We start from the raw sequence: 27,953 nt of genomic DNA, 5'->3' as shown, positions 1-27,953 counted from the left end.
TTAATCTTTGTCAACTCCAAGCAGGTTATCTAATTTAGCATGAAGGTGTTTCCCACAGGCTGAACATGTATGCTCCATCTGTTGTCACAGATTGTCCATCAGACTCTCTCATTCCTATCTCAAGTCAATGCCCTGAAATGTTGTGGAATGAGCACCAGGAGTTTGATTTTCCAGACACTCTATGATGAAAGTTTCCAGGTAGGTTTTCATCTATTCAAGACTGGTCAAACTGCAGCAACAGCTCTTGCTAGGTCTGCCTTCTCTAGAGTCTGACTTGATGTTGCTATCTCATCCAGCACATCAGTTAGGATATTCCAAAATGCAACAAACGTCATGGTTTTGACAACCTGTTCCCCTCCACCAGCAATGTCAGCATTGTGACTGGTTTGGGCCAAATTCTCCACGTGAATGGCAACAGCTGCATATTGCCCAATTTGGCTCACAAGATCGTCTTCTCCTTTCAGGAAGACCTTCAGTACCCTGTCTATATGAGGCACTGAACATGTTCTATCACTGGCTTTGGTTTGAACGTAGATTCAAGTTCTTCACAAACTATCGTAAGTAATCTGTGGCTCTTTGGGCTGAAATGGTTGGTTTTCCAAATCGAGTACAAGGTATCATTTACACATCTCACTAAACTCACCTCTTTCAAAACCCCAAGAAGTCCCAGCTCCAGCCTGTGAGCCATACTGTGATGTCTATCAGTTTCGGATTGTTCACTCTCAACACCAGCGGTTTGGCCCATGTTCGCATTTGGGTAAGGCTTCCTTTTACAGTCCAGTTACCCATGCAAATACTATGTACTTATTTTAGTAAATACAATTACTAGGTAATAACTAGTACTAACCCTGAACCTACCCCTGTTCCATGTACTTACCTTATATTAGCCAGTACTTTCTAGGTAAGTACACTGTACACTGTAAGAACTGTACTGTAAAAGGAAGCGTTACCCACATTTGCACCATCAGCATACCTTACAAATATATCAGTCATGATTTATCTGATCCAATAGATTCTTCTGTGACAGACACATACAAAACATGTAGTTGGACTCTTTATTTGTCTTTATATCATATAAATCTGTGGCAATTTCACCCCAACAGACATCATTATCATACATTGGGGGAATGTCCAGGCCGTTTTTTCTGTCCACACTCAATACTTCCTTTGTGATATAAAATGCTGCATTTATTTTCACAGAAAACTCCTATCTCTGCACTGTTATTTTTATTTTGAGTTTGAAACCCTTTTGTGATAACAAATTCCTCAGGATTTTTTTGCTTCAAGCCATCACTATAATGGAAAGCTGCATTCCGTTTGCTGTTTGAATGCACTGTGCGAATATCACGTTTGAAACTGCGCAACCCTAATACAAATTAGGGGTTTCGCAATATACCGGTGTTGCAACATGACATCATGACTTTTGCGTAAACGTCACTTTCGAGTCAAGTGGCATGTTATGTCTATGCATTTTGAGCTATCTGCGTGTATGTGTGTATGTCTACGCCATTAATGTCCGAGTGATTCCGCGTGTCTGTACACGCCTTCAATTGTCAGAGCGAAACGAAGCAAAATGTAGATCTACATCTGGGGAGCTATCTTTTAGCTATCCTAGGATGGTAAGGGAACAGTCAAATGCCATTAACCCCAGTGACGGTTAGGTTTAGGGATGGGGTTGAGATAAGTCATATATTTATATATACTGTAATAACGTTAAGTCAATAGCGTTCATAAACGCACTGAAAAGCGATTATGTGTGTTGATAGCACGACAAAAATGGAAATACGAATTGGCGTGTCATACACACGCTACTTCATGAGATCAGTCTGGGTGTTGACGATAATCATGAAATTCAAAGCATGAAATGTCGACATCGTGTTCATTTAGAGTGTGGCAATATATCGGTATTGACAATACCGCTATATTGCCAGATGTTTAAAATGAATAGGACTGTAATGATAACATAAATAATCCAGCGCGAGTACCTGGTTGACCTCTCAGGTGGCTGCACCCGTTGACACCTATCATACAAAAAGACGCTTCTCAAAAGAAAACAGCACTTTAAAGGAGATCACACATCGGACGAGAAGCGCAGCGACATGTCTTTAAAATTCAAACGCATTTTCTCTTCGAGTGTATTCTGCGTCTGTCCGCGGCGCCCAGCAACGTCTCTTGTTCAAAATCCTGCCGCGCCATTTACTGTACATAGTTTTATATTAAATTTACATTAGATTTGTCTCAAATCATCGTAAATGACTTCACCCTGTGCTGCAATGTACATTTAGTTTTACAATAATTTACAGAAATCAGCTGCTTGAATGAAAATTGCTGAGGTTGTCAGATTTTCAGGTGATATTCTCAATTCATTCAGTTAATGGATGCTCTGAGGTAAAGTGTTGAGATCACAGACTCAGCAACTGTTGTATTTAATTGTACAGTATAGTACAGACATAATCTTAATTTCATAATCTCCTTAAATTTTATAGATATTGCGATATATCGATATTGTGAATTTTAACATGTTAGCTGCTAAGTGGTCGCAGTCAGCTTCAGCCAGCTTGTGTCTTTCCACCACCTCAAATACATTGTGACCAAAAAGATATCCTGTAATGATGGGTAGATTCCACAAGGAGAACAAGGGCATTGGATGTTCCCCTGCAGTGTTTCGTCTGGTAACATCACCAGTGCAGCAACCAGCTGTTTGACTTCAGGTGCACTCCGCACTCCAATAATTCCAACGCATTCTCACCCCAAGGCGTCACCTTTGACCATGCTTCAATATTTGACGTTTTAGGCGCCCTTTAGCGTCACTTACATGACGCGATCCTACGGCGTCATCTAACTGACGCTAAAGGAAAGCGTCAGTTAGAGGACGCGGTTAGGTTAAGGTGTGGGGTGGGGGTAGGGTACACGCGATCCTAGGGCGTCATCTAACTGACGCTAAAGGGCGCCTAAAGCGTCAGATATTGAAGCATGTCCAAATGCTTCCCAAGGCGTCAGTGAAGTGACGCCTTGGGGGTGAGAATGGGCTGATAATTCTGCCATTAAAGCCAGAGTGTGAGGAATCTTGGAATGACTTTTGACCATACCTGGTCCTTTTGAGGGCACTCAAAATTTCTGCAATGAAGACTGCAGATGCAGGCATAGAAAAAAAAATCCATAGGTGAAGGTCTGCCAAATAAACACAACAGACCAAACAGGATGTGTAGAGCATCTATCTAGGCCAAGATGGGCCACTGCCATCCAAATAAATTCCAATGTGCCATCCACCAGGGGTTGAACAGTCCCATAGAATGATGTGAACCCTCACCAGAACCACTAGCCATTGTAGATACCACTGGCTTGTTCTCATGCTCAGAATATTCAGTGGGAAGATAATCCTGGAAATTTGTGTCGGAAGCACGTTTAGTCCTGGACACCTAGGTGACACCTAGGTTGGATCTTCACTAAACGAATGGAAGTGAGCATCCTTAGTGAAAGCCACAGCAGCAGTAGCCCCAAAAAATCCTGATTGGAAGTTAACACCCATAAGGATACTTTTTTTTCTTCATTGTGACATTATTTTGATTATCCCAATTCAACTCATTCTCATTACAGGACTGTGAGCCAGTTATTATAATGTTTTTACATAATTGTAATGTAGTAAATTTTGAATTGCCTTTAATTTATTCTTATTTGTTTTTTAAAAAATTAAAGAAATGGTCCTAAAAAAGACTTTATTATATTTTTTCTTTATGCAAGAAACTTAAATACCCAAAGGTAGGATGTTTTATGGAATCTATTGGGTGCAACATTAACAGTTTGGATGACCTCGGCTACAGTTCTGCTCCAAATATCTGACCTTGAGGGGTGTAATTTCAAGGACGTCTATTTGGCGGGCTGCATTGTTTTGATTGTGAAGGTAAAGGAATGTATGAATGGGCACTTTGCTCCCACCCTCATCCCTGCCACACAAAGCCTCTCTTTGACTGGGCCTGGAGGGAAACCCACTCCCACCCTGTCTGGGACAGCACACACAAACCTTGTTATGAACAGACTCTGGTGTGTGCGACTGTGGAGAGAAGGGCGGGATGGAAAGAGACCAAGTGAAAAGCTATTGGGATGGTCATATGGATGTACTTCTATCTACTTTTGGTAGCCTGAGACTCTTCATATGGGGGCTGTGTGTGATCATGCAGTGGAGGAGAAAGAGGGCAAAAATACAAAAGACTCAATGTTAGACTCTGTCAATCTCTCTCCCTCAAAGAAAAGACTGGTTACATTTAGTTAGTGATCTTTATAAAGGTCAAACTCCCAATCCATGGTCCTTAACGTAACATGCTCTGCCTTTCTACATTCTCAAGAGTTAATTGTGTATTTTCTTTGGCCTTGCTGAGTGGTTCCTCACTTGCTGGAGAGATGCTAGGGGGGAGGTAGGGTGTTGTAACTTGTGGGGTTTTTTTTAGAGGCCGGTTACACGATCTTTGTATAAGTTGCAATTTAGTGTTTGTGACGTAAAGTAGAGCCAAGTTACAACCTCTGCACTACTAAATATTTTTTTCATTGTTAAATATCAGACTGAAGAAACTTACTTGATTACCCTGGGGTTTGTTTTATTTTTTATTTATTTTTTAAAAAAAATCATGTTAAAATGAGTATCGAATATAGATTAGGCTTTTGAAGAACATTTATTTTGTACATCTCTCAATAATCATTGTATTGCATTGCATTTGTTTTGCTCTCCACAATAAAAAAACACTCAGCTTTGATCATAAAATTAAGCATTTAAACATAATCTTACTAAAACTTTATTGTGAGGTAAAGAGTAAATAAAAAAAAATTATATGCATTTTATTTAAGTAGTCCTATATATTGTCTTTTATATTGTGTTATATATAAGATCTAATTGATTTACAATACAAGCTAACAGAATTTCATCTTACTTTTTGGCCATATAATTAAATATCAGCAACTGCACCTATTTGCATTTGTCTGCTTAGTTTGGGGTTCTGAGTTTTTCTTGTTGTTTTTTCCTTGAGTATGAGTTTTACTAGGCTATATCATAAAAAACATATAAGCCACAAAAGCCTGATGTATCACTGATATCAGTGTGATACTCAAAAAACACATGCACATTTTAATAATCTTTTCCAATTTTTTCAACATTTCTATTATTATTTATTTACTTATTCTTTTATATGTCAAGATTTACAGGGTTAAAAAAGTCATGAGTCAACTTTTAAATATCAGTTATACATCATCAGTTTGAACAACCATGTGTAAAGGCATTTTGTGTTTCCTTCTAGTGCATGCATGTGTGAACTGAAGCGTGTTTTTAAACACTGCATTCCTGAGATTGCTGAGCCGTAACCTGGAGATTAATTGTAACTGGGTGATTGTTTAAGAGACCAGACCCAGTGACCTGCTTTGTGTCCAACACATACAGCGATACATACAAATTAAGGTGTTATGTGTTTGTGCTTTAATGATAGTTTTTGCTTTTGCTTTTTTTGTGTGTGTGTTTTTACAGCTATTTGAGAGACCATTCATTACAGACTTATAAAACCAACTCAAACATTAAAGGCCTATTCAAACAAAGACCAATTACCACAAAGATGCTCAAGCTTTTCTTGGTCAATTGATTTCTGATTGGCTGTTGTCAAAAACCATTCTGGTCACATTTTTACAGTCACATTCATACCACCATAAAACTAAATTAAATTGTCTTAAATCTCAATTACAATATGTATTTTCTCAGCTTTGAGTCGAGGCTGGCAAACTAGAGCCCATCGTTTTGGGGGGCTGAATATTAACTTTTGAAAATGAATTTTAAAGTGCAAGATTTAAAACTAATAGTTCTGTGTAAACTACAAAAATGGTGAAGTAATGCTCATGCCTATTAGATGTTCAGTCTATAGGCACGTAGTTTACTACTAGCGTGGCATTCATAACAGCAATTTTAATTGTTTACTGAGATCTGTGTAACGGGGGCCATTTTGACAACATAGTCATATTTAGTCGAAAAACACATAATAACTTGAAACTCTTACGGGATAACCTCTTTTCTCGAGAATGCTAAAGCCAAAAATTATCCTTATAATTTTTTATTAATTTAAAACCCATTTGCTGCAGCGAGCAGGCCTAGGCGAGGTAGCTCGTGCGCCTATTAGCTGCTCTACTGCAACCTATCGAGGGACTGCTCGTGACGTTGTCGTCACGTCCCGCACGAATGCCTATACAAGCCAGAGCTCAAAATGACGCACCTTGATATTCATCTCTTCGGCGAAGTCTTCACATCGCTGGATCTCTGCTCCTTTTTTGGCCAGGCTGCAATTGTCTTGTGTCTTCAACCCTCTCCATTGTGGACGGTGCGAAGGACAAGGGCTATGTTTCCATTCCTCCGGTCGAGGAAGTGATCGCAACGCATCTTTTCCCACCCTCCAATGGATGGCGTTCTAAGGCCGCCTTGCCCTCTAAAGTCTGCCGAACTATTTCCGCCTTCGTCAGTCGCGTTCACATCGCCGCTGGCCAGGCCGCTTCAGCACTCCACACCATGGCAGTGCTGCAAATCCACCAAACCAACCTTCTACATTCCTTGGACGAGGCATGGACACTGACAGCTTTACGGACTTGATAAGCGCCACAGATCTAGCTCTGCGAGCCACTGAGTCCTTCGCTCAGGCCATCAGGAGGAAAATGGCAGTGTCTCTCACCATTGTTGAGAGACACTGTCAGATATGAAGGACGCTGACAAAGCTCCTGTGTCTCCTTCCGGGCTCTTCGGACAGGCTGTTGATGGGTTTGTTGAGCATTTTTCGAAGGCCCAGAAGACGTTGCAGGCTATTCGGCACTTCATCCCTCGACGCTCGAGTTCCGTGTCAGGGTGCTCTAGGAAACAGCCGCCTGCCCGGAAAACAGCCTCCCCGCCGCCTCAGCCGCCAGATTCTCAGCATCATCAACCAAGAGAGCGAGCCAAAGCTCGAGCTCGGCTGGCTGTCGCAGGCAGCCCCCTTCTTCGGGGACCCAGGCCCAAGATCACGCTGGATCCCGTGCCACCAAAGTCTTCCTGACGCTAGGAAGACGCCGAAGGTCGAGTCACAAACGTAAAAAAGGGGACATCACATTCAACAACTGACAGAGAACAAGTTAAACTAAAGGGCTATATACACCCAGTTGCAAACATGCTTAAGATAACAAGCAGGAGCAGGCCAAGTGGGCAGCCAGGGATCGCTGGTAGGGACCACCACATCAGAGCAGATGGGACTAAAGATACCCATGGTGGAGGAGATGACCCCCACAGCAGTGCAGACGGGACTGAAGATTCACACAGCGTAACAGAAGACCACCTCAAAAGAGTAGATGGGTCTGATAATCCCCATGGTGGAGCAGAAGACCATTGCAGACAGGGCTGGTGACCAGCAATCAGGACCATCATGGCAGAGCAAAAGACCACCAGGGAAGATCAGGTGGAACTGGAGACCACCACAGTGTAGCAGACGAGACAGGAGAACCTGGAACAGCCACTCTGGTTGAGATGAAACGGAATGCGATATCAGTAATGGCCTTTATGGCTATAAGAGATTACTAGGAAGATCACCATGGTCATAACAAGGCAGGCAGGGAGTTACTTGTCAGCCTCTGTGGCCTGTCAGGGGATACAGAGAGTTCAGAAGCGGCCTCCCCATATGTTGCCGCCTCGGGGGAATCAGGAAAGGTGTGGGCAGGCTAAACACAGCAAATGATTGTTACATACACAGAGAGCTCTGTGGACAATGGATCAACCTCCGGGACAGACAGTGCTGAGGTTGGCAGGCTTGAGGGCGATGAGGCTGGTAGGCTTGAGACCGTAGGTCTTGGGATGCTGGCTGCTCGCCCCCTGACAATCAGTGGTGGATCCACCACACTGCATACTAGTCTCATCCGCCCTGAGAAGGATCTGGTGGCAGGCAGGCTGGGTGAGGCCTCTGGTAGCACATGATGCCTGGCGCCCCCAGTAGACCAGACTCAGTGGCCATCAGAGCTTGGGACCTATAATGTTTGCATAACCAAGAAAAAGGATTCAATTTTTTTTTTTTCAATTTCACGTTTTAAACGTGCAGTGAAGTTTTTTTTCTTCTTCTTAATGGGAACGTTTGAAAAACATTTTTAGAACATATTTTTGTTAGCTGGGTATTTATGTATTAGTTGTCTGGGTCTGTGAGCGTTTTTGCTGTGGTATCCTAGCAATGCTCAGATCTGGAATGAGAGGACGGGGTGTGAAGTGCAGCTGTGCTGTTGCCTTTTCAAAGACTGTCACATACCATTGGCTGTCTGCCCCAGAGTGCCTTCTGATTGGCAGGACCTATGATCCGTTTGAATTGGTGACTGATGTTAGAACAAACAAGAGGCCCAAAACAGGGACATTTTCTTTTTAAGTTTTTATTTTCATTGCCAGCTTTTTGTCCATTTGCCGAGTCTCGTCAGTATTCACTGAAAATGGAATCTCTGGCAACAGAATATTCTGGATCTTGCACTTTCATCCTGGAGATAGCAGTATAGGAAAGCCAGTTTTGAAAATTTACCAATTTCATGTTGGTCCAGGCTGGTTTATGCTTGTTAGTGCTGGTCTAGCTGGTGAACCAGCATGTTCATGCTGTTCTCAAGCAAAACAGAGCTGGTGAAATTAGTTCATCATCAGTTTTTGCTTGCATATTTTGTATTTTTAACACACTAATGATGTAAAGGAAAAACATATAAGGTTAAAACATGATTTATTGAATTATATGATTATAACTTTGTAATTTATTTAAAAATTTCATTGTTTTAGTTGATGATTACATTATTAATCAATCAGTGCGCTTACATGCACCCTCATAATGCGATAATAATGGGATTTTGGGAATATTGCAATTAAACTTGACCAAATGTAAACACAATACTTCGATCAAACTAAGCTCATAATCGTAGTAATCATATTTGCATTCAACTATGTGGTGTTTGCCAATTTTAATCGCAATAAACAGGCATGTAATACACGGATGACGTGTTGTTTACACAAATTCATGAATGAACAACTGAAAGTTGCTGTTTTTAAAGACTTTCATACTCATTTGGGAACTCACTGATTCCAAAAAGTGCACATAGTAAAAGGTCAGGAGTGTGAAATATAATAGTAGTGATAGTGATATTGTCAGTAGTCACATTTATTTATAAAGTGCGATAAAGTGAGATTATCTGGCTGATTATAATGACCGATCAAACTACTTCACTAACCTAAGGCTCTTCCTCAGACATGACCAAACTTAGTATTTCTTGCTGTGATTCTTGTCCGCATGTTTAAGAGTTTGACTAAACGTGCGACATTTTACACTCTTTAATGAATGATGGGGTCCTGCAGGTAGGTTTAACACATCACAGATTAACAGAGGTTTCACTCCACAAGAATTCCAAAGGCAACACTGGCAGAATTGTTTTCTGAAAAAAAAAAAAAATGTCACTAACAGGAAGCCTGACAGCCTGGAATTCCACACAGGTTCACTTTAGTTTAGACTGAAGCATAAACCTTTTTTTTTACACATGTGAAATAATAAAAATTAAAATCCTTACTTTATTTATTTACCTTGATGTCTTGTCTGATCTGTCCGCTGTTTTCCCTGTGGAAAGCAAAAGGAGAAATTTCAAGGTGACCTTCAAGGGACCATATGGAGGATTCAGAAACCCTTGTTATTAATGACACTGGTGGCCATTAAGTGAACTGCAGTCAGCTAATTATTGTTCAAGCTCACGCTCATGATGCGAGCCGTTATCAACCAAAACAGTAACATAATGTACAAGAGACTGAATGCGATGCACTGGCTTTATGATTATAACTAGCTTGACTTTTGAAAATTACTTGATTAATATAGCGTAGTGATACACATAGATACCTACACAATACCACATTATACCAAGACTTTTGCACTATTGTATGTTTTCCATGTCATATGTTGTACTACGACGGAGAAACAAGCGTATGGACTTGCCATTATCCTGTATACATGACTTTTAGTATAGTTAAATGTTACGAAGCAGTAAAGCTTGAAATTCATCATCAATAATAGACAGCCATTGTTAGCTAAAATTACCAGCTAAAACCACAATGTAGTACTATTTATCCCCTACATCTGAACAAAAGTCTCCTTGAGAATCAAATACCCTTCCAAATTTGACCCCAGTTTTCCCCCCGATGTCGTTTACATTCCCACTTGGTCAGATCAGATGGTATTCACTAAATAACTTTTATATTTTATTTTTGTGTTGGAATCTGTGTTGTGAAGCCAGCCGTATGTCGATGTGAGTTTAAATGCAACGGTGTCTTTTCTTGTATTGTCTCTCATACCCTCTTTTCCTTCTTGTCCCCCCCCCCCCCTTAATTTATTTTCCTTGTAGTTGACTTCTCTCCTTCTATCATTTTTCCCCTCTCCAACTTTCCCTAGGCGCTTCCCCTGACACTTAAAAGAGCATGTCAAGTCATCGTGATAACACAAGGCAGCAGGGGCAGCTTGCCCTAGCTTGAGCCTTTCCCAGAATGCACCAGCTGTTCCGTCTAGTGTTGGGACAGAGAGACCTGTCCCGTGCAGGAGACCTCTTCTCTCTGGATGACGGCGAGATTGAAGACTGTCTGTCGCAAGCCCTGGAGGAAATCAAAGTCATATCCTGCTCTCCAGTGAGTACACTGACCTCAAATAGCAAATACCTTTCTTAGATGTTTAAAAGGGTCATATCATTTTTTTGTACCAAACATTTGAGTTGTTTTAGTTTGTATTATTACAGGTTCCTGCTGTGCCCCTTACATAGTTGGCCAGAAGATTATATATAGGGACTCAATCACATATAGAAATTGCTTGCACAGTGCTGAAAACAAGAAAAACAAAAACAAACAGACAGAAAAGACATTATTTTACAAGATATAAAAAAACCTCCAAAACACCTTAAACTCCAGTTGGACCTTTGCAAAAAAAAAAACAGACTTTCGCGAACTCATGAGAAACTATTGCATGCTCATAATAAGCAACTATTACTATTACTGTGTGTGAGTCTGTCATGTTTGGTTTTGGTTCACATTTGTTTTCATGTCTTTTATTTTGTAGTTTTCATAGTCATAGTCCCTGTTCCTGTCATGTGATTCCCTCATCCCATCATGTGATCCTAATCGAAAGGACATAAGTACTCATTCATTCCAGACTGATCTCATGAAGTAGTGTGTGTATGACATGCCAATTCGTATTTCCATTTTTGGCGTGCTATCAAGACGCATAATCGCTTTTCAGCGTGTTTATGAATGCCGTTGACTTAACGTTATTAGTGTATATATAAATATATGACTTACCTCAACCCCATCACTGGGGTTAATGGCATTTATGACTGTTCCCTTACCATCCTAGGAAAAAAAAGATCGCTCCCCAGATGTAGATCTACATTTTGCTTCGTTTCGCGCGGACATTTGACAGCGTACAGACACGCGGAATCACTCGGACGTTAATGCCGTAGACATACGTGCATACACGCGGATAGCTCAAAATGCGTAGTGATAACACGCCACTTGACTCGAAAGTGGCGTGTATGTTTACGCAAAAGTCATGATGTCATGTTGTTCAATCAACTTTCGACCTATAAAACCCATGTTGAACTTGCAAAACCTACATTCAAATCTGAGATTTCTCAATGACAATGGGGTTAAAGAGCCAAATTTAGCCGTTTAGCCCCATAGACTCCCATTCATTTTGCACTTGGACGATCGCCCCTAGTGGAACTCTGGTGGAACTACAACCAAAATTCGGTATAATAGGACTTAATAGGGAGTGCCCAGGCTTTCTGTAGACGGGCTTTGTATTGGTTCCCTTGTCCATGTGTCACGTTCTCATTAGTTGATTTTTAATTGCTTTCAGGTGGGTCTTGTTAAGTCATTATTCTTTGGCTACATCCAAATTCGCATACTTCCTACTGTATAGTAGTGATGGCAATTTCAAAACACTGCTTCATGAAGCTTTGAAACCTTTACAAATTGCTTCAAGTCAATGGTGCGGAGTGTTCAAACTACCAGAGTCGCGTCATTTCAGTAAACGAGGCTTCTTTACGTCATTACTGTTTTGAAAAGTTTCGAAACACCTCAAAATTTTCAAACTAACAAAAACAAACTAAACGAACCCTGACAATTGATCAAAGAGCATATAGACACTTGATAATCTTATTTGATGATTAGATAATTGCATTTGAAACATTTTATTTTTAATAAAAAAATTGCAATAGATTTGTAAAATTTGTTTTAAAATTTTTAAAACAAAATTAGTAAGATTTGTTTTTATGCATGTTTGACCTGGGTTTTGTTGCATTTACACTGTTCTGACCACCAGGGATCACTGTGGAGACGTGTGTCAGATTGTTTCGAAGCTTCGACACAGTATTTATAAATTTTTCAGTGTTCCACAAAGCCTCAATCTGCCCACCAATACTATAGAGTAGGTGAAAAACAAAAGTACGTCTGAATTCACAGTACTCATAAAAGAGTAGGCCAAAGTATCCGGATTGGGTACTTCTTCCTGCAAGATTCTGAAGTGTGTGCAAGATGTACACTTAACTATCCCATGAGGCCATACGAGAGGATTTATGATGATTGTCATCTTATGATGAAGATGAAAGCCTGGAATTAAAGGTGTCGTGTCAAAAAAATCAAATCATACTCTATATTCCATACCAGATGGGGGCAGTATACCTCCAGAAAGTGAGTTGTGCCGCGGCTTTGCGCACTCTCACGTCTTCAAACAACACGGGCGAGCGCTGTCTTGCTCTCTCTCCCTCACACATATTAATCAAATCAATTGACACGATAGTAAAAGGTTGGAAGACCGCAGTTTCACGTGGAGCATTTGAGATTTTTTAGAGATTAGAGACTCAATGAACAACATCTCAACACTAAATTATAATGGCCGTCTCATTGACGCCTGTCTCACATACAAGCCGGTGCATTTCGACGATATGGGAAAATAAAAGCCCGGGCTATTATTTGAAGTTTTACGGTATTCGTTTTGTACATATTACATTTTTATTGTTAGTTTGAATTAATTTGACAGAGCAAGAGCCATTTAGAGCTGACAACTCTCACGAATTCACCGTGAGACACGCAATTGACACTTTTCACACACTCTCACGCCACACATCAATTTTGTCATGCACCGAAAAGGACACGGAGACCGACAGACTAGACAGAGCAGGTTAGTTATGATATATAAAAAAATCCCAGCTCTCAGATTCTGTCAATTTTATTACGCAATTCAAACAATAAATACCGTTTTGGCGCTTGTAAATGTTACACGACAGATCCCTAGTGCACGTGAACCGATCATCTCTACTAGTTCATGGTAAAAGAACACAAACACTGTTGAATGAATGATAGAGTATGCTACAACTTACCAAAATGTATTCCTCACGCATAATGTCGACCAATCATTTTATTAACTCTTCCCTGAACTGAAATGTAGTAGTGGGCTGTACGTTCCACACGACTGATATCAGGTTCAAGTACACACAAGCCGGCGCGACTTACTCGTGTACTGGAGTTTGGCTGGTGGTTATGTTGCCCGCCCGCATACCGCCTCCCATGGCCGAAACTGGTATTACGACACCTTGCCAGGCCGGGGCTAGTAATTTAGCATGCTAATTCAGGTTAATATCTCTGCAGCACAATAACTTGTCATTTTTTAATGACATCATCAACCTTATTTCTTCTCATTCTTTTGATGTGTGTAGCTAATTTTTTTTGGACATTTTAACCTCAATTCTTATACATGGCACCTTTAAATTATTAAAAAGGTAATTCAAGAAATATTTAGTTAAACTAAAATAAATACGTTTGTTGTTTTGTTTTTATTGTGAAAATGACAATGAAAATACAGAGTACAAAATTAATTTGACTTTATTGCTATAAATGTACTTACTGTAATGATTCAATCTGGTCAAAGATAAAACAGCAAATTCTACCATGATGTGCTGTACACTTAAACATATGTACATTACACTTAATTTAAATTATCCAAATTAACACACGACAAGCGTTTGTAATTTTACCATTCTTCTGGAAAATGAATTTGTATTATTATTAAATACATTTTTTTATTAATTGTATTAATTATTTTCCACTTCAGTAGTATTGTTGCAATAGTAATATATTTATCTGTTTTGATCTTTTATCATTTAGATGATGATGATACTACTACTACTACTACTATTTATTATTATTGTATAGTCATATTGACTGAGGGAAAAAAAAAATGTTTTCCTTTATTTTTTGTCCTTAGCCGTTTACAGGCCTGGTTGATGTTATGCTGTTAAAGTGAAGTTAGAGAGCATATGGCATGTTTTAGTTGATCATTGACCCTGTCAGCAGAACTGCATATCTGAATAATTTGAATAAGGTGACCCCTCATTTCCTCAGTGTTTTTTGTATTTTATTATAATGAGTAAAAATTAAAATGACTCCTGAAGGAAAGTTGGTGTCGCTGAGCATGCTAAAGCCAGTTCTTCTTGCCTTATTGGGCTTCTGTGTTCTGGCTGGCTTTTGTAAACAGATTTGGGCTCATCCAGCATCTCAGGGGTAGCCTTCTCTCGTTCTCTCTTCGTCTCATTCTCTCTTCTCTTGTATTTCTCTCTCCAGGGCCTACACTGTCCTCCTTTCCACAGTCACGTGCATAACATTATCATTCCAAACATGCCACACCACAAAGATCCAAACTTTCTTGCCTAATGATACCTCATGTTTTCAGAAATCGAAATATGAAGCTGTTTCCATGCAAATACAGTATAGCACACAGTTAGGATACAAACGGTTGCTTAATAGTCAGTGTATGAATGTCAATCAAACCATAATGTTTTAAATATTAAATAACCTGGTCAGTCACATGATATCCAGATCCAGATCATAGGTCGTTTGCTGAGCCTGGTGTCAATAAAAGCTTTTATTGGACTAACAAGGACATTTTCAGCTCTGAAACTTACAGGATATTCTTATAATGTGATGACCTCTTACTGTAGATGTCAAAAGCTCAAGGAAAATTAGATTTTTTAGTTCATCACCCCTTTAAAATGCATGCAAATTACCTGAAGTGCAACAGCTAATGTACGGTGCTGTGCAGTGGTCAAAAAGGATTTAAACAGTGCATTTTGAATTTATCTCTTCTTGTAAACTCAGAGGTGTGGATTCGGACAGCAATTTAATTACCTCAACCTTAGTGTTTGTCAAAAAACAGTAGGTAATTTGGCTGAGGATTTTTACGCGGTGTGAGAAAAACACTGAGAATCTGGAATAGGACGGCAATAAAATGACTGACTAGCCCCTATAAATGTTGAAAATACCTTGCGTTCCTTTGAGAAACAATTACCATCTGAATAGTGCTTACGATTAACAAGACACAGGTGTGGCACTTAATGGCAAAACAAAAACCATGGCAACAAAAGAGCATGAGCAAAGGAAACACAGGAAACTGAACTGATAACATTTTAAAACTAACTAAAAAAAAAAACAGCTCAAGCCAAACAAAAACCAGACGTGTCAAGAAGACCTATTCCAACGCATTCTCATCCTTTAACGTCATGTAGAACGCTATATGACAAAACGGCGCTATACTACGCATATGGCACCCGTTATCGTTAATTTAACACGCGCTGTGAGGGCTAAGTTTAGGTGTGGGGTAGGGTGTGCGTGTCATATTCACGCTAAAGGATTTATGACGTCTTGGGTTCACGTGTTATATTAACGATAAAGGGTGCCATGTGCGTAGTATAGCGCCGTTTTTGCATATAGCGTTCTATATGACGTTAAAGGATGAGAACGGGCTGCCTATTCACTGGATTCTGAAATTAATCAAATACTTCAGAAATGGAGGAAACTAAGAATTTTGATATTATTGCGTATCGCAGCCCTTGCTTCTTTAAACGCTTTCAAATGCTCTTTCACATTTGAAAATGTCTTACCACCAATACTAAACCCTACCCTAACTAAACCTAACTGATAGTGTTAACAAAAGCAAACATGAGCTAAAAGCACACAGTATTTGCTGAAGCAACCAGGACATTTTATCTTGATTCTACAAATCTTAACTCTTTTTTTTAATGTAACGGAGTCTTAAATGCACAGTCTTTCATTGAGTTATGTGATTTGTTGCAGGACTACCTGACCAATGACAATGACCAGGCGGTGGTGGAGATCTGCATTACACGCATCACTACAGCGATCAGGGAGACAGGCTCGATTGAGAGGCATGGAGCATCTCTTGTGTCCTTATGGGAGTCATGTCTTGAACATAACCTCCAGCCGCAGGGCAAAGATGAAGACACACCTCATGCCAAGATTGCCTCCGACATCACCAGCTGCATCTTGCAGGTGAGAGTAACGCTTAAGTGCACACTAATGACATCTGTGCATTTATAAACATAACAGTATCTAGTAAGTACCAGCAGTGGAATAGCGGCATAAGTTTCAAAACAGTCCACAGAGAAATGCACACAGCCTAGGTAAAGTAGCTGTGCCTTTTCACGAGCCGTTGTGACTTCCGTAAAAGTGACGTCCTTGCAATATAGTGCTGAAGTTACGACGTCACTCTGTAGGCCAAAACGCGGAAGTGAGTTAGCATTTTAGCGCTCCCGGTTCCCTCGCTCTAAAGTCTATGGCATTTTTAATGGGTTTTTGCTAAATTGCTTGAAATAAGGTCTGTGGTGAACAAAACCTCTAAATATTTTCACGTTTTGATCTATGACATAAAAACACACCAGTTATAACCTGCTTGTGTTTTTTTAAACTTTATTGTGTCTGCTTGTGTTTTTTAAAAAAAAAACTTTATATAGGCTTCAAAATGTATACATTTTGTATTAACTTACAGCTTATCTTGATAGACAAAATATGTAAGGGTCACAACTCTTTGTTAAACACAGATCTTATGTTTTTGCAATTTTCCAAAAATCTATGGGGAAAATGCATAGCTTTCCGATCGTGGGAACCCATGCGCCGCTAGCTTCCGAGGTGTCCTACAAAGTAACGTCATCAATTCGGCACTCTATTGCTGGGCAACAACAACAACACGGAAACATGACGAGAAAATGGTGTTCAGTCGATGGAAACTACATCATTGCACAGGCTTCTGAACAACATTAAAATAAAAGACCAGTGGCTAATGTTTATTTATCCAAAAATACCACGGCAATTTAAGTCAACCTTAACCGTTTGTTCTGCACATTTCTCAAGTGACTGCATAGTCAATCAGGCACAGTTCAATGCTGGTTTTTCAAAGAAGCTACTCATCAAAGATGCTTCAGTCCCTACATTGTTGGGTCCCACCTCAAATTCGCAACCCGTAAATAAACGTACATTATGGAGCCAGCATAACCTGAAATTATAGTTTGTAAACGGATATGCAACACTAACATGTTGCTTAGTTGATGCTGACATGTTGTTTTGTACAGTCTATAGTTACCATAAGCTTTGATAGAATATCTGTTGGAAACAAGACAAAATAAGTTACAGACACCAGCCTGTTGGTGTCTGTTGTTTTTATTGAGTTAAAGACAGTGAGATTGAGTTCACTCAGTCTCTGTGTCTTTTGTTTTGCTAACAGAAACTATCGTTTAGTGTACTTGCATGGGTAACGCTGTTTCAAAAGTCTTGAGTTTGTTTAAAGACTTAAATTAGCGTTAATGTTAAATCTGCATGCTGCATCGATGTAATAGTAATGATAATACTCTTACAATGCTGAAAGTAAAAAAAACAAACAAACATTAATTACTATTCTAAAATATCTTTTTGGAAGCGTGTTTGAGGAGGTGGTTGCCCAGATAGCAAACTGACATTGAATCAACGTGGAAATATGACATCGAAACAACGTTGATCTGACATTGTTTTGCTCATCGAATTAACGTTGAACCAACGTCAGATGCGTCATTCTTTCAAAACTAACGGAAAATCAACTTGAAATCAACGCGTTGTTTCAACGTTATGAAAGCAAACCAATTTTCGATTTTCATTTAGCTTTGAAGAATGCCGCGTCTGACGTTGGTTCAACGTTAATTCGATGAGCAAAATCAACGTTGTTTCAATGTCATGAGAGACGTCGTTTCCACGTTGATTCAATGTCAGTTTGCTGTCTGGGTGGTTGTCTCCTGTCATCGACGATTCGGAGTCTGAGTCCGGCTCGAATATATATAAGGTCAAAATAACATTTCCCTCAGCGATGTCCATCATTACAGGTGTTTTATTTACCTTACTTGTGAGCATCCCCAAGCCACAGCAAGCTACAGCTTGTGGTGCTTACTGCATGGTACGGTACAGTACGGTCCGCTTCAGGTCGCTTTAAACGGTACCTGGTCTGTTGAGGTTCCAAGCGTACCGTACCGGTACTAAAATGTGACGTGAAACACTGCAGATCACTGATTGGTCAGACAGAATCGTCACTACCAGCGTCACTACTAGCGTCATTGGATTTGCGACACGAGACACGAGACACTTTTTTAGCAGTATTTTTGTTTTGCTGCCATCAGCCTCATTTTAAACACATTTTTCCGTCTAGCAGTTAAAAACAACCACATACCGAGAATCAGGAACACCATCCCCTCGATAGTCTCCATTGTTCCTGTGTTGTGGGTTTGAAAATGTGGCGCTTTTAAGATGATGTCATGGCAGTAGAGATGCGCGCAAATAATGATCAGCCCCACACACTTTGAAGGGGTACTACTGCAGTGGAAACGAAAAGCGATCCGAACTGTTCCGCGCCGAGTCGAAGCGTACTGGGCCGAACCGTACCGTACTATGCAGTGGAAAAGCGCCAATACATTACCCTAAGTACCTGTGGTTGGCCTAGCCGTGCGTCATTCAGAAAACAATAGACCAATCAGAAGAGAGGCTCATGAATATTAATTAGACAGGCCAAAATCGACCTGTTCTTAGCAGAGCTCCTGAGAAAGGAGCTGTAAAAACATATTGAGATGGTTTTTGGTACTTATACCGCAAATACATATTCTTAACTGTGTATAGGGAATGGCGGTACATCCCACACATTTTACAAGATTGTTCAGTGACGCTCAGAAAGCGCAACCATACCTTTCCAAATTCGGAATTTGGCTTCAGGCACACGCCTATTGAAGTGGTTCCATCACACTTCAGACATCCCCAACAGATTGTAATGCAGTTTGACAAAAGCTATTTTGCTTGCAGATTTTCTGCTTTGTTTGATATTTTGTTATCTGACCAATGTCATTCATAGATCTTTTCTTTGGGGTTACCGCTACACTGTGTTCCAAATTATTATGCAAGTTACATACCAGTTAGCCAGTATAGCCATATATATATATTACACTTTCGGCAGCTGATTAAGAAACAGGGGCGGCAGTGGCTCAGTGGTTCATGTAGGTTGTCTACAAACCATATATATATAAATTCATCATCATTCTCTCTTTTTTGGGAAGTTTTGGAAATGCTGCATTTTTTTCTTTTGCTATTGGAGCAAATGAAAACTCGTTCACCACCATAGACGTTTACCCAGCTATGACGACAACTGCTTCCGAGAACCCTGGAAATGTGAAAGGGTCCATATTTAAACCAGCTTTGTCAGTTATGAAGCAATAATTACATTCTCAGGGAGTCACGTGGCATGTCTTAAAATGGAACTGACACGCCTGACAACAGAAATTAGCCTGCTAATTAATTAGATGCTTCTTAATATTTGCTTCAATGTCTCAATCTCACATTACCCCCCCCCCCCCTCTCGACTTTCCCTCGTTTTTGTATTTGTCTCTTTCACATACACACACGCATGCATTCACTTACACAATGAGCCACATATGAATCTTAGAGAAGGGCTTAGAGAGAGGCTGATCTAGAGTGATGCATTCTGGGTAGTGCTAGAGATCAGTATTCATTAGAGAACTGCAGCTTGAACGGTCTTATGTTCTTCAGAACTATTTGTGGAAAGTCTCTTTGATCTGAGCAGCAGTCACATATTCAAGTGGGTGTTTTATAATTAGCCTTGGTTCTTTGGAAGTTATTCGCCCTATGTCATGCTTTTTAAAGTTTTATTTCCGATATTTAAGGACTTTTTCCCTTCAGGGAAGAAGATGAATGGCCAAATAAATGTCTTAATTTGCTCCAGAATAAACTAAATTCATATTCATAGCATGCAGTAGACATTAAATTATGATACTAGATACATTAAATAATTAACTAATAGCTTTCAAAATAGTGAAAATTAATCATAATGAATCTTATTATTTTTTAATCTAAAACTTGATCCATAACTTCTCATTTCATTCGATGAATCACTTATCCATCTGATGTTTCATCTGTTTCAACATGACATGTTCACATCATCTTCTCTAGGGGGCAGCAGAACATTTAACATAACATACTTTCTGTGGCAGGCTTCAGTTTGATCCTTTGAAATGTTTACTGATGCCTTTCATGCTTTATATAGTATCTCTTATTATTAAATGATTAGAATCTCTTATTATTAAAGAGATACCTCATATAGTATATCTTATTTAATTGACTAAGCAGCCAGCTAACCTTTATGTGATAATTGTCTGAATCTATTAAAGTCTTTATTGATTTATCTATATGCTATTTAGAATTAGCACACACTAATATATTGATTTTTACTTAATTGAATGAAACTTCTAATTGAGCTTTTCAATTTGGTTGTATAGGTCGTAACTAATAACAATTAATCTGTGACCTAAGATGAAGGTCTAAATTTGAGTTGATTTTTTTTTTCTTCTCAGAATTACAACAGGCCTCCAGTGATGGTGTTAGCGGTCCCTGTTGCGGTGCGGTTCTTGCAGCAAGGGAACCAAGAGCTAAGTAGAAACATGTCCAGCTACTTGTCACTGGCTGCCATTGCAAAAGCTGAACTCCTGGCCCAACACACTGAGGCCATCACCTGCAGCGTGCTGACGGGTAGGGGTCGACACAGGGTCCTGGGGGTGGGAGGGTTCACGGAAGGTCACTAAAATAGCATACAGTAGACTTCAAAAATATACTTTGTGCTCTGGCTCAGGGTGATTTTGACATTGTGTCCTATCTACATACAGTGTGTTTGGGCATTTTCAAACTAGCATATTTTCTTCGTAAATTCGGTTTGTTTAGGCATGTGTAAACTCAGCAATCGCACTTGAATTCACACCAAGGAAATTGGTCTGAGATGGCCTGAACAAGAGGTCTCGCTCCACCTGAAAACAAACTCTTGAGGAGTTTGCTAAGCAAACTGAAATAATGGACCTACGAACCAGGCTGTATCACAATGCATATGTAATTGCATATGTTATGTGAAAAGCAACTGCATTTTTTCCCCATACACTAACCTGAGTGCGAAAGTATATATGTTTGCCTGTCGTGATTACATTCTCTGTTGTGTGCCTTTAACTATTGGAGGTATAGGTCACAAAACACTTTAGAGCTATTTCAACAGCAAGGGGTAGCATAGAGATAACTATAACTAAAAGGACGACTAAAAACTCAATGAAGTAGGGAAGTACCCTGAATTATATGCCAGAAATCTGAGAATATTTAATGACGAAAATGCTGAAATCAGCGTGGAGGAAGATTGCTGATGTTACTGTGAGATTCTCTCAATTATCATATGTCCTGAGGTAAAATGTTCAGTTAACTGATAATAGCAACAATGGTATTTAATTGTGCGTTATCTTCATTTCAAAATGTCCTTAAAGGGGTGATGAACTGAACTTTTGACATCTAAGAGGTCATCATATTATATTTATTTACCTTTATTTTACCAGGAAAAAGACTCGCTGAGATTAAAATCTCTTTTTCGGGAGTGTCCTGGCCAAGATAAGCAGCTTAGTTTACATGGACATTTAACATCAAAGTTACAACACACAGACATAAACAAATCTCATTACAAAAATAAAAATATAAAAAATGCACCTAGTTACAAACATTTACACACAATTAGTTTACTCTGATGATTATCTAATAAATATTTAAATTGACCACAAGATACTATTTCTTTTAACTTCATCTCAGTCTGGAGAAGATTCCAATCCGATGCTGCAGCATATTTAAAAAAGGTTTTACCCATCTCAATTTTGACAAAAGGCACACGCAAATTGTAGATCGATTTAGAACGTAATGAACAACTACTAGGTGTCTTCTGTTTAATAAGACAACAAAGATAAGGGGGTAAATAACCCAATATAGCTTTGTATATCAATTGATACCAGTGCTTTTTCCTTCTAATGCTCAACGACGACCAACTAACCGAGCGTTTTTCAGCTACAAAATAGCCTATTACTTATACATTTTGATGTTTTTGAATGCAAAAACCAAGCGAACGTCATAATTTGACCTCAGACAACAATGTAATAAAATTTAAAAAGCCAGTTCATGACCCCTTTAAACATAACAATATTTTTGACCACAAACTGACTCTAGAATGTGTGCGTCCGGTGTGTGATAGCTGTGAGTTGTCGCCTTAAGACAGGAGAAATGCATTGTTAGGGTTATGGCTGTGTTTGTTTGACAAGAATATTGTTCCAGGACCAACAACAGATGTTGATCCAGGAACATGTCCTAGTTGGCAAAGTCACCGTCACCGTGTGCTATGTTTGATTACGCAATAGAAAACAATGGTGAGTCATGGAAGGTATAAAATCATGTTCCCCAGGTTTCAGTGCTTTCCAGGCCCTGCACCTCGTTGCCATTGTTTTAATTTGCGAAGCAGTCCTTTTTTGCCTTTAAAAGAACATTCACACACACACACATACCAATGACGGTTTAGTTTCCACAGCACTAAAGTGCCACCCACAGCATTGGTGTAGTGTAGGTGGCGTGTGGTCTTCCTGGCCCACAGTGTGAGGTTATGGTTTCTGGTCTCAAAACCACACAGTTAAATGGGTCATTTGAGACATCCACAATGAAGCACACTTTATTACAATCATTGTTCTTCTAAATTGGCATGTTATTCAATGATTTTTGAATTAAAGATTTGCATTTTTTTAAAGAGTTGAAATGAGGAATAGATGGTAAATTTGACCTAGTGTTTGTGCCAAAATACACTCACATCTCAGCTGTTCAAACATCTACTCACACAAATTGTTGCCCATCGAAGATAAAGATCTGATTGGTGTGGGTCTGCTTATTGTGTTGAAACTCTGTCATTAAGGAATGGTCAGTCTGGGAGATCTTTGGCCTGGGCCATCAGAGACAAAGAACAAACATGGTTTCATTAGGGAATAGTGTGGTCAAATTTACATTGACCTAAACTCTTTGTCATATAATTTGGTTCAGCCAGAGGACAACAGTATTGTAAATGCCTTCTAACTGAGCCACAGAATAAATACTGAAAGATTTTAAAAAGTTATGTTTTGTTGGTATAGCTTGATCATGTTACAGATAAGGATATAAAATGGATACAATCTAGTGGTTTTCTTATGGTTGAATAATTAAAATTGTACTGTATGACAGCTACAAGCGAAAGGCCCTCTAGAAACGGTCACCCAAGAAACTTGAGTGGATCACCTGACATGTTTATACCACAGGGGGGCATATGCCAATTTGTCAGCTTCTTCGGCCCAGAAAATGCCTATTTAGACAAATCTTGACTTAATGATTAGGTTTTCTTTCACAAGCCTTCATATCAGCTATTTTTTTTGTGAGCATGGCATTGAAAAAATCCTGTCACATCCTGTCAGACTCTAGAGTAGGGAGTGACTCCCTCAGCATCTCCATATTTTTTGTTTAAAGAGCCCCCATCATGGAATTTTTGAAAATGACTGTTCATATGGTGTGGAATATAGCTCTAAGGGAATGAAAACATCCTGCAAAGATTTATATCTGAAAGTGCACCGTATATAAAGTTATTGTCTTTCAAAAGTGAGAGTCGACTCTGAGTCTATGAAATGAATTAGCTGTTACATCGTGACGTAGAGAGGTCATTGGCCGCGTCCAGTTACTGCGCGCGCAGACGGAAGTGTAAACTTGAAGTCTACACATTCAAATACTTCATCGTAGCATCATATCGAGAAGACGCTGTGTTCTACAATGCAAAGATAGTTCAGCCACTTTGTTTTCATTTACCAGGGACGAGCATGTGAAGAATCGGTGGTTAGAGTTCATATTTGCAACGATACCACAACAGCATAGCCCGATTGTGTTCTCATCATTTTAATGACGGATCGTTCAAAAACATAAATTAATTCAAATGTGGATTCGCAAGCGGTTGTTCCTGAAGGAGGTCTCAGTACCTAGTGTATATGGATCAGCTTCCTCCTCCGAATCACAACCTGTAAGTATTATTAATAATTGTTGCTTTTATGGGTTTTGAACGGTTTTGTAGCGTCGGGGCGCGAGGGAAGGCGTTTCACATTTTTTTTAAAAATATGTGAAATGTTTGTCGCTGTTATTGGAGTTGTCATAAAGAATAGAGCGTCTTGTAGTACTGCAGTGCTTTATCAATATGTTTATGCGTTATGCTAACAAACAATAACTGACTGGGTCTGTCATCTGACCAATCACCGCCGATTAGCGTCACGCAAAGGAGTGGTTTGGAAAAATGAGTCGTTGTACGAATCATTTGGGAGTCGGTGAGCAAATCAGTTAAAAATAAATGCATATTATAAGACAAATAAAGTGTTTTTTATCCTTGCATTCATGTTAAACTGTTTTTGGGAACTCCTAAAACAAAAATAGGAACATTTCAAATGCCATGATAGGGGCTCTTTAACAAATGAAACATTATCGATCCAGTCATGCCACAGTGGTTTATGCAGAGGTCCCTCGTTCTACTTTCTACATTCTACTTCTGCATTTAACATTCTGCTTCTTGCCGACACACAAAAACATTGCCTCAGCTGAAGAAGGACCCTCTTGGGCTTTAAATTGTATTATTCAACTGTTGACGAGGGTTTGAGATCTAAATGAAGTGTATTGTCTTAAAACTGGGCTTGCTGCTTGACCATCATGTCTGTCCAAGAGCTGGTTACGTTATTCTCAATTGTGAAACTGTCATGACATTTTCCAGTCAACAATTGCCCAAGTTTTTGAGCCTGAGGTATTGTCAAAAATTGGCTGACCACTGCAGTGAGGCAGTTTGCATTGATATGCTTGGGTTTACATATGCTCTATGTTTGTGTATATTGTCAGGACACAGATGATTACATCTTGTACCATTGCAGAACTCTAATGGGCTGAGTGGGAAGAGAAAGCTGGTACATGAGTTAGCAGAACCTCTGGGTTGAATCCAACCTGCACTAGAGATTGAAAACAGAGCATTTACCCTACTCACCCTTCCTTAGAAGTAACATGACAGCACAAGACAACCAACATTTCTACATTTCCTTGCCGTATTTGACATGACTCATTATGATACTTGGTTTAACTTACAGTAAAAGTCAGTTATGGGCCTTCATTTCCAGTATAAGCATATTAAGTTTTGTGGTTTCTCCATGAGCCATGCATTATAGCAGAGCAATAATTCCCCTTCTCTCATTAACACCACCACGGTCCTACTTGCCTCGGGTTCACAGAGAACCGATAACTTGCGACCTATTCCCAGTCCTTGAAGCAGGAAGTGGGGTGAGGTAATAGGGTTCAGGTTAGGTTTTGAGGGATACCTTTGAGGGGTTCTAAATGCTGAACACTGCAAAAGGAAGGGTAGAGTAATGTTTCATAGGAACAACTACTTCATTGGTACAGCGATTAGATTACAATTTCATGGTCTGTTTAGTGCTCAGGCCAGGCTCTGTGGAAATCAAAGGCTGTGTCCGAAATCACACACTCTCTTGAGTAGGCTCTTATTTTGAATAAGTAATCACTTCAAGCAGGCAACTGCTTGTACAATCATTTAGTCTCTTTAAAATATTTTCGATGAGTCTCGCCATGAGCTCTTGTGTTTCCTTAGTGTGTAGCTGCCTCAGTAACACAGTGGTCTCATGTTAAAGTCATGTCGGAGGTACAATGTGAGTGTTTGTAGTGGTCTGGACTGTGTTAGGCACAGCTCCCCTGGTGTGTACAGTCACTACAGGAGCAGGAAAGCCAGAGGTAGAAAAGAGCATCTTTGAAACATTAAAGGTTTTGAATGGCTCACAAACTCCCTCTAGCAATGCTCATTATTAGTAATATCCTTTCAAGAATGCATTCTCCCTACCACCATCTGGATCCACTAATCAGTCTGAGGCCTGAGTGTTTTAGCTAAGCCAATGATTTGTTCCTCTTTTACACTGACCCGTGACATCCAGATCTTTGGTTGTGTTGCATGTTATAAATGTAAAATACCAGACACTTAGTGTGGCCCATGCTGTTTTCTCATGTTTCCAATAGGCTTTAGGCACAACTTACTTCCGCATTCTCTGTAAAACAGGTCGAATCGCTTCCGTTCCAGGTCTTTTGTATCTTTTGTTTTTCATGAATTTTTTTGCGGTTTTACTCAAGATAACTTAAAAGGAGCGAGCAAAGATTAGCATAAACAATATCCCTCACATGTGCAGATTAATATTTAAATGTTTTATATTTTTTATTCTTCACAGTAACGTTTAGATATTTAAATGGAATAAAACGCCAATAACAAAGTGAACTAGTTAGGTTAGCTGATTACCTTAAATATCCATAGATATCGTAGTCAGTTCTTACGGCCGTTAACACTTTCTCTGACAAGCGGATGCGATGAGACCCGTTTTCCGGTTTGGTCACGTGACGCACGGCATAAAGCCTATTAACTGATTACTTGAATACTCTACACTTGATGTACATGACTCAGCATGATCACAAAAGTTCATATTTACTTGCTCTGTGTCTTAACTTTTTTTAAAGCTTTTTTTGTGGTAAAGGTGGTTGTTGTGTGTGTATGTTTATCTCTGTGTGGAAGTAAAATGGGTTTTGAATGTTATTTAATGTTGACATTAATTAATAGGTCGCTTCTATTAGATTCTGTAAGTTTTTAGACTTCAAAAAAATGAGGCAAACCACACAAGAGATTTTGAAACGTATAGAGCAGATTCACTGGCCCTGTTTCAAATGCTTTGTTAGGGTGTGGTCACATTACCTAAATTTCAACAATTTTTTACTGGCAAAATATCCCCATCTTCTAATGTCATTAGCGTAGCGAGCACAGCACAGACATAAGCAACTTTCAGGCGAAACAGTTGTTGTTGGTCAACGCAAATCCATTGCGAATTCTATGTATTGAAATCTTTCTTCAAGTATTTTAAATTTCAGATGGCATGAATTCCTAATGAAATGTCTGGATTGTAGTTGTGAATTTACATTTAAATTGTTGTGGCTCTTATCCAAGTCCACACTTTCATAGTGGCTACAACTTATTACAACTACAACTTTATTGATAAGAACAGAATATGTTGAAAATGAAAAATGAAAATGCCAGTCGTGCTGTAAGAAAAGAGGACGGTTTGATGAGCACAGTTCAGCTAGTCATCTTTAATGCTGTTAAACTGAAATTAAGCATAGTTTCTGCTTTATAATTCGCCGTATTAGTACAGTAGGTGTGTTGGTTATATACTGTGTGTGTGTGTGTGTGTGTGTATATATATATATATATATATATATATATATATATATTGTGGTATTGTGTAATTGTGACTACCTTAAAGGCAATGTTTATTTTATATGCATCTTTGTTCTGTTGTAAATATGTATTTATGTAGGCCTGTTGAATATTAAATGCATCTAATCTATGTTCAACAGAAATTATGTGATAATGTAGCACTCAACTTGCTAGTATACCTTTTAATTCATGCATTTTTGAACTCTGCTAATTTAAAACATGATCAAAACTTTTATTTTAAGAACAAAAGTTAAAAAAGAAAGCAAATGACAGATCATTTTCTGAATCGGCCAATAGTGGTTTGTTAAAATTGGTATCTATCGGACAAAAAATAATAATATATCAGTGCATCGCTAGTTATGAGAATGTTAGCTGGGTATGTTCTATTATCCAATGCACTTTCAT

General features: G+C 39.2%; 1 protein-coding gene across 1 annotated transcript in view; it reads left to right on the top strand.

The window, feature by feature from the left end:
• The window catches only part of veph1 (ventricular zone expressed PH domain-containing 1), a 118,511-nt gene that overhangs the window by 8,427 nt on the left and 82,131 nt on the right, over window positions 1-27,953 (top strand). The window contains exons 2-4 of the mRNA XM_089135359.1: window positions 10,434-10,663; window positions 16,157-16,372; window positions 20,755-20,929. Of these exons, the coding sequence (XP_088991485.1) occupies window positions 10,526-10,663; window positions 16,157-16,372; window positions 20,755-20,929 (529 nt within the window). The 5' untranslated portion in view covers window positions 10,434-10,525. The remainder of the gene's footprint in view (window positions 1-10,433; window positions 10,664-16,156; window positions 16,373-20,754; window positions 20,930-27,953) is intronic.

This window comes from Pimephales promelas, chromosome 10 (genome assembly GCF_988280905.1).
Source record: "Pimephales promelas chromosome 10, fPimPro1.hap1.1, whole genome shotgun sequence".
Taxonomy (NCBI): Eukaryota; Metazoa; Chordata; class Actinopteri; order Cypriniformes; family Leuciscidae; genus Pimephales; species Pimephales promelas.
This window is presented reverse-complemented; position numbering and strand designations above follow the sequence as displayed.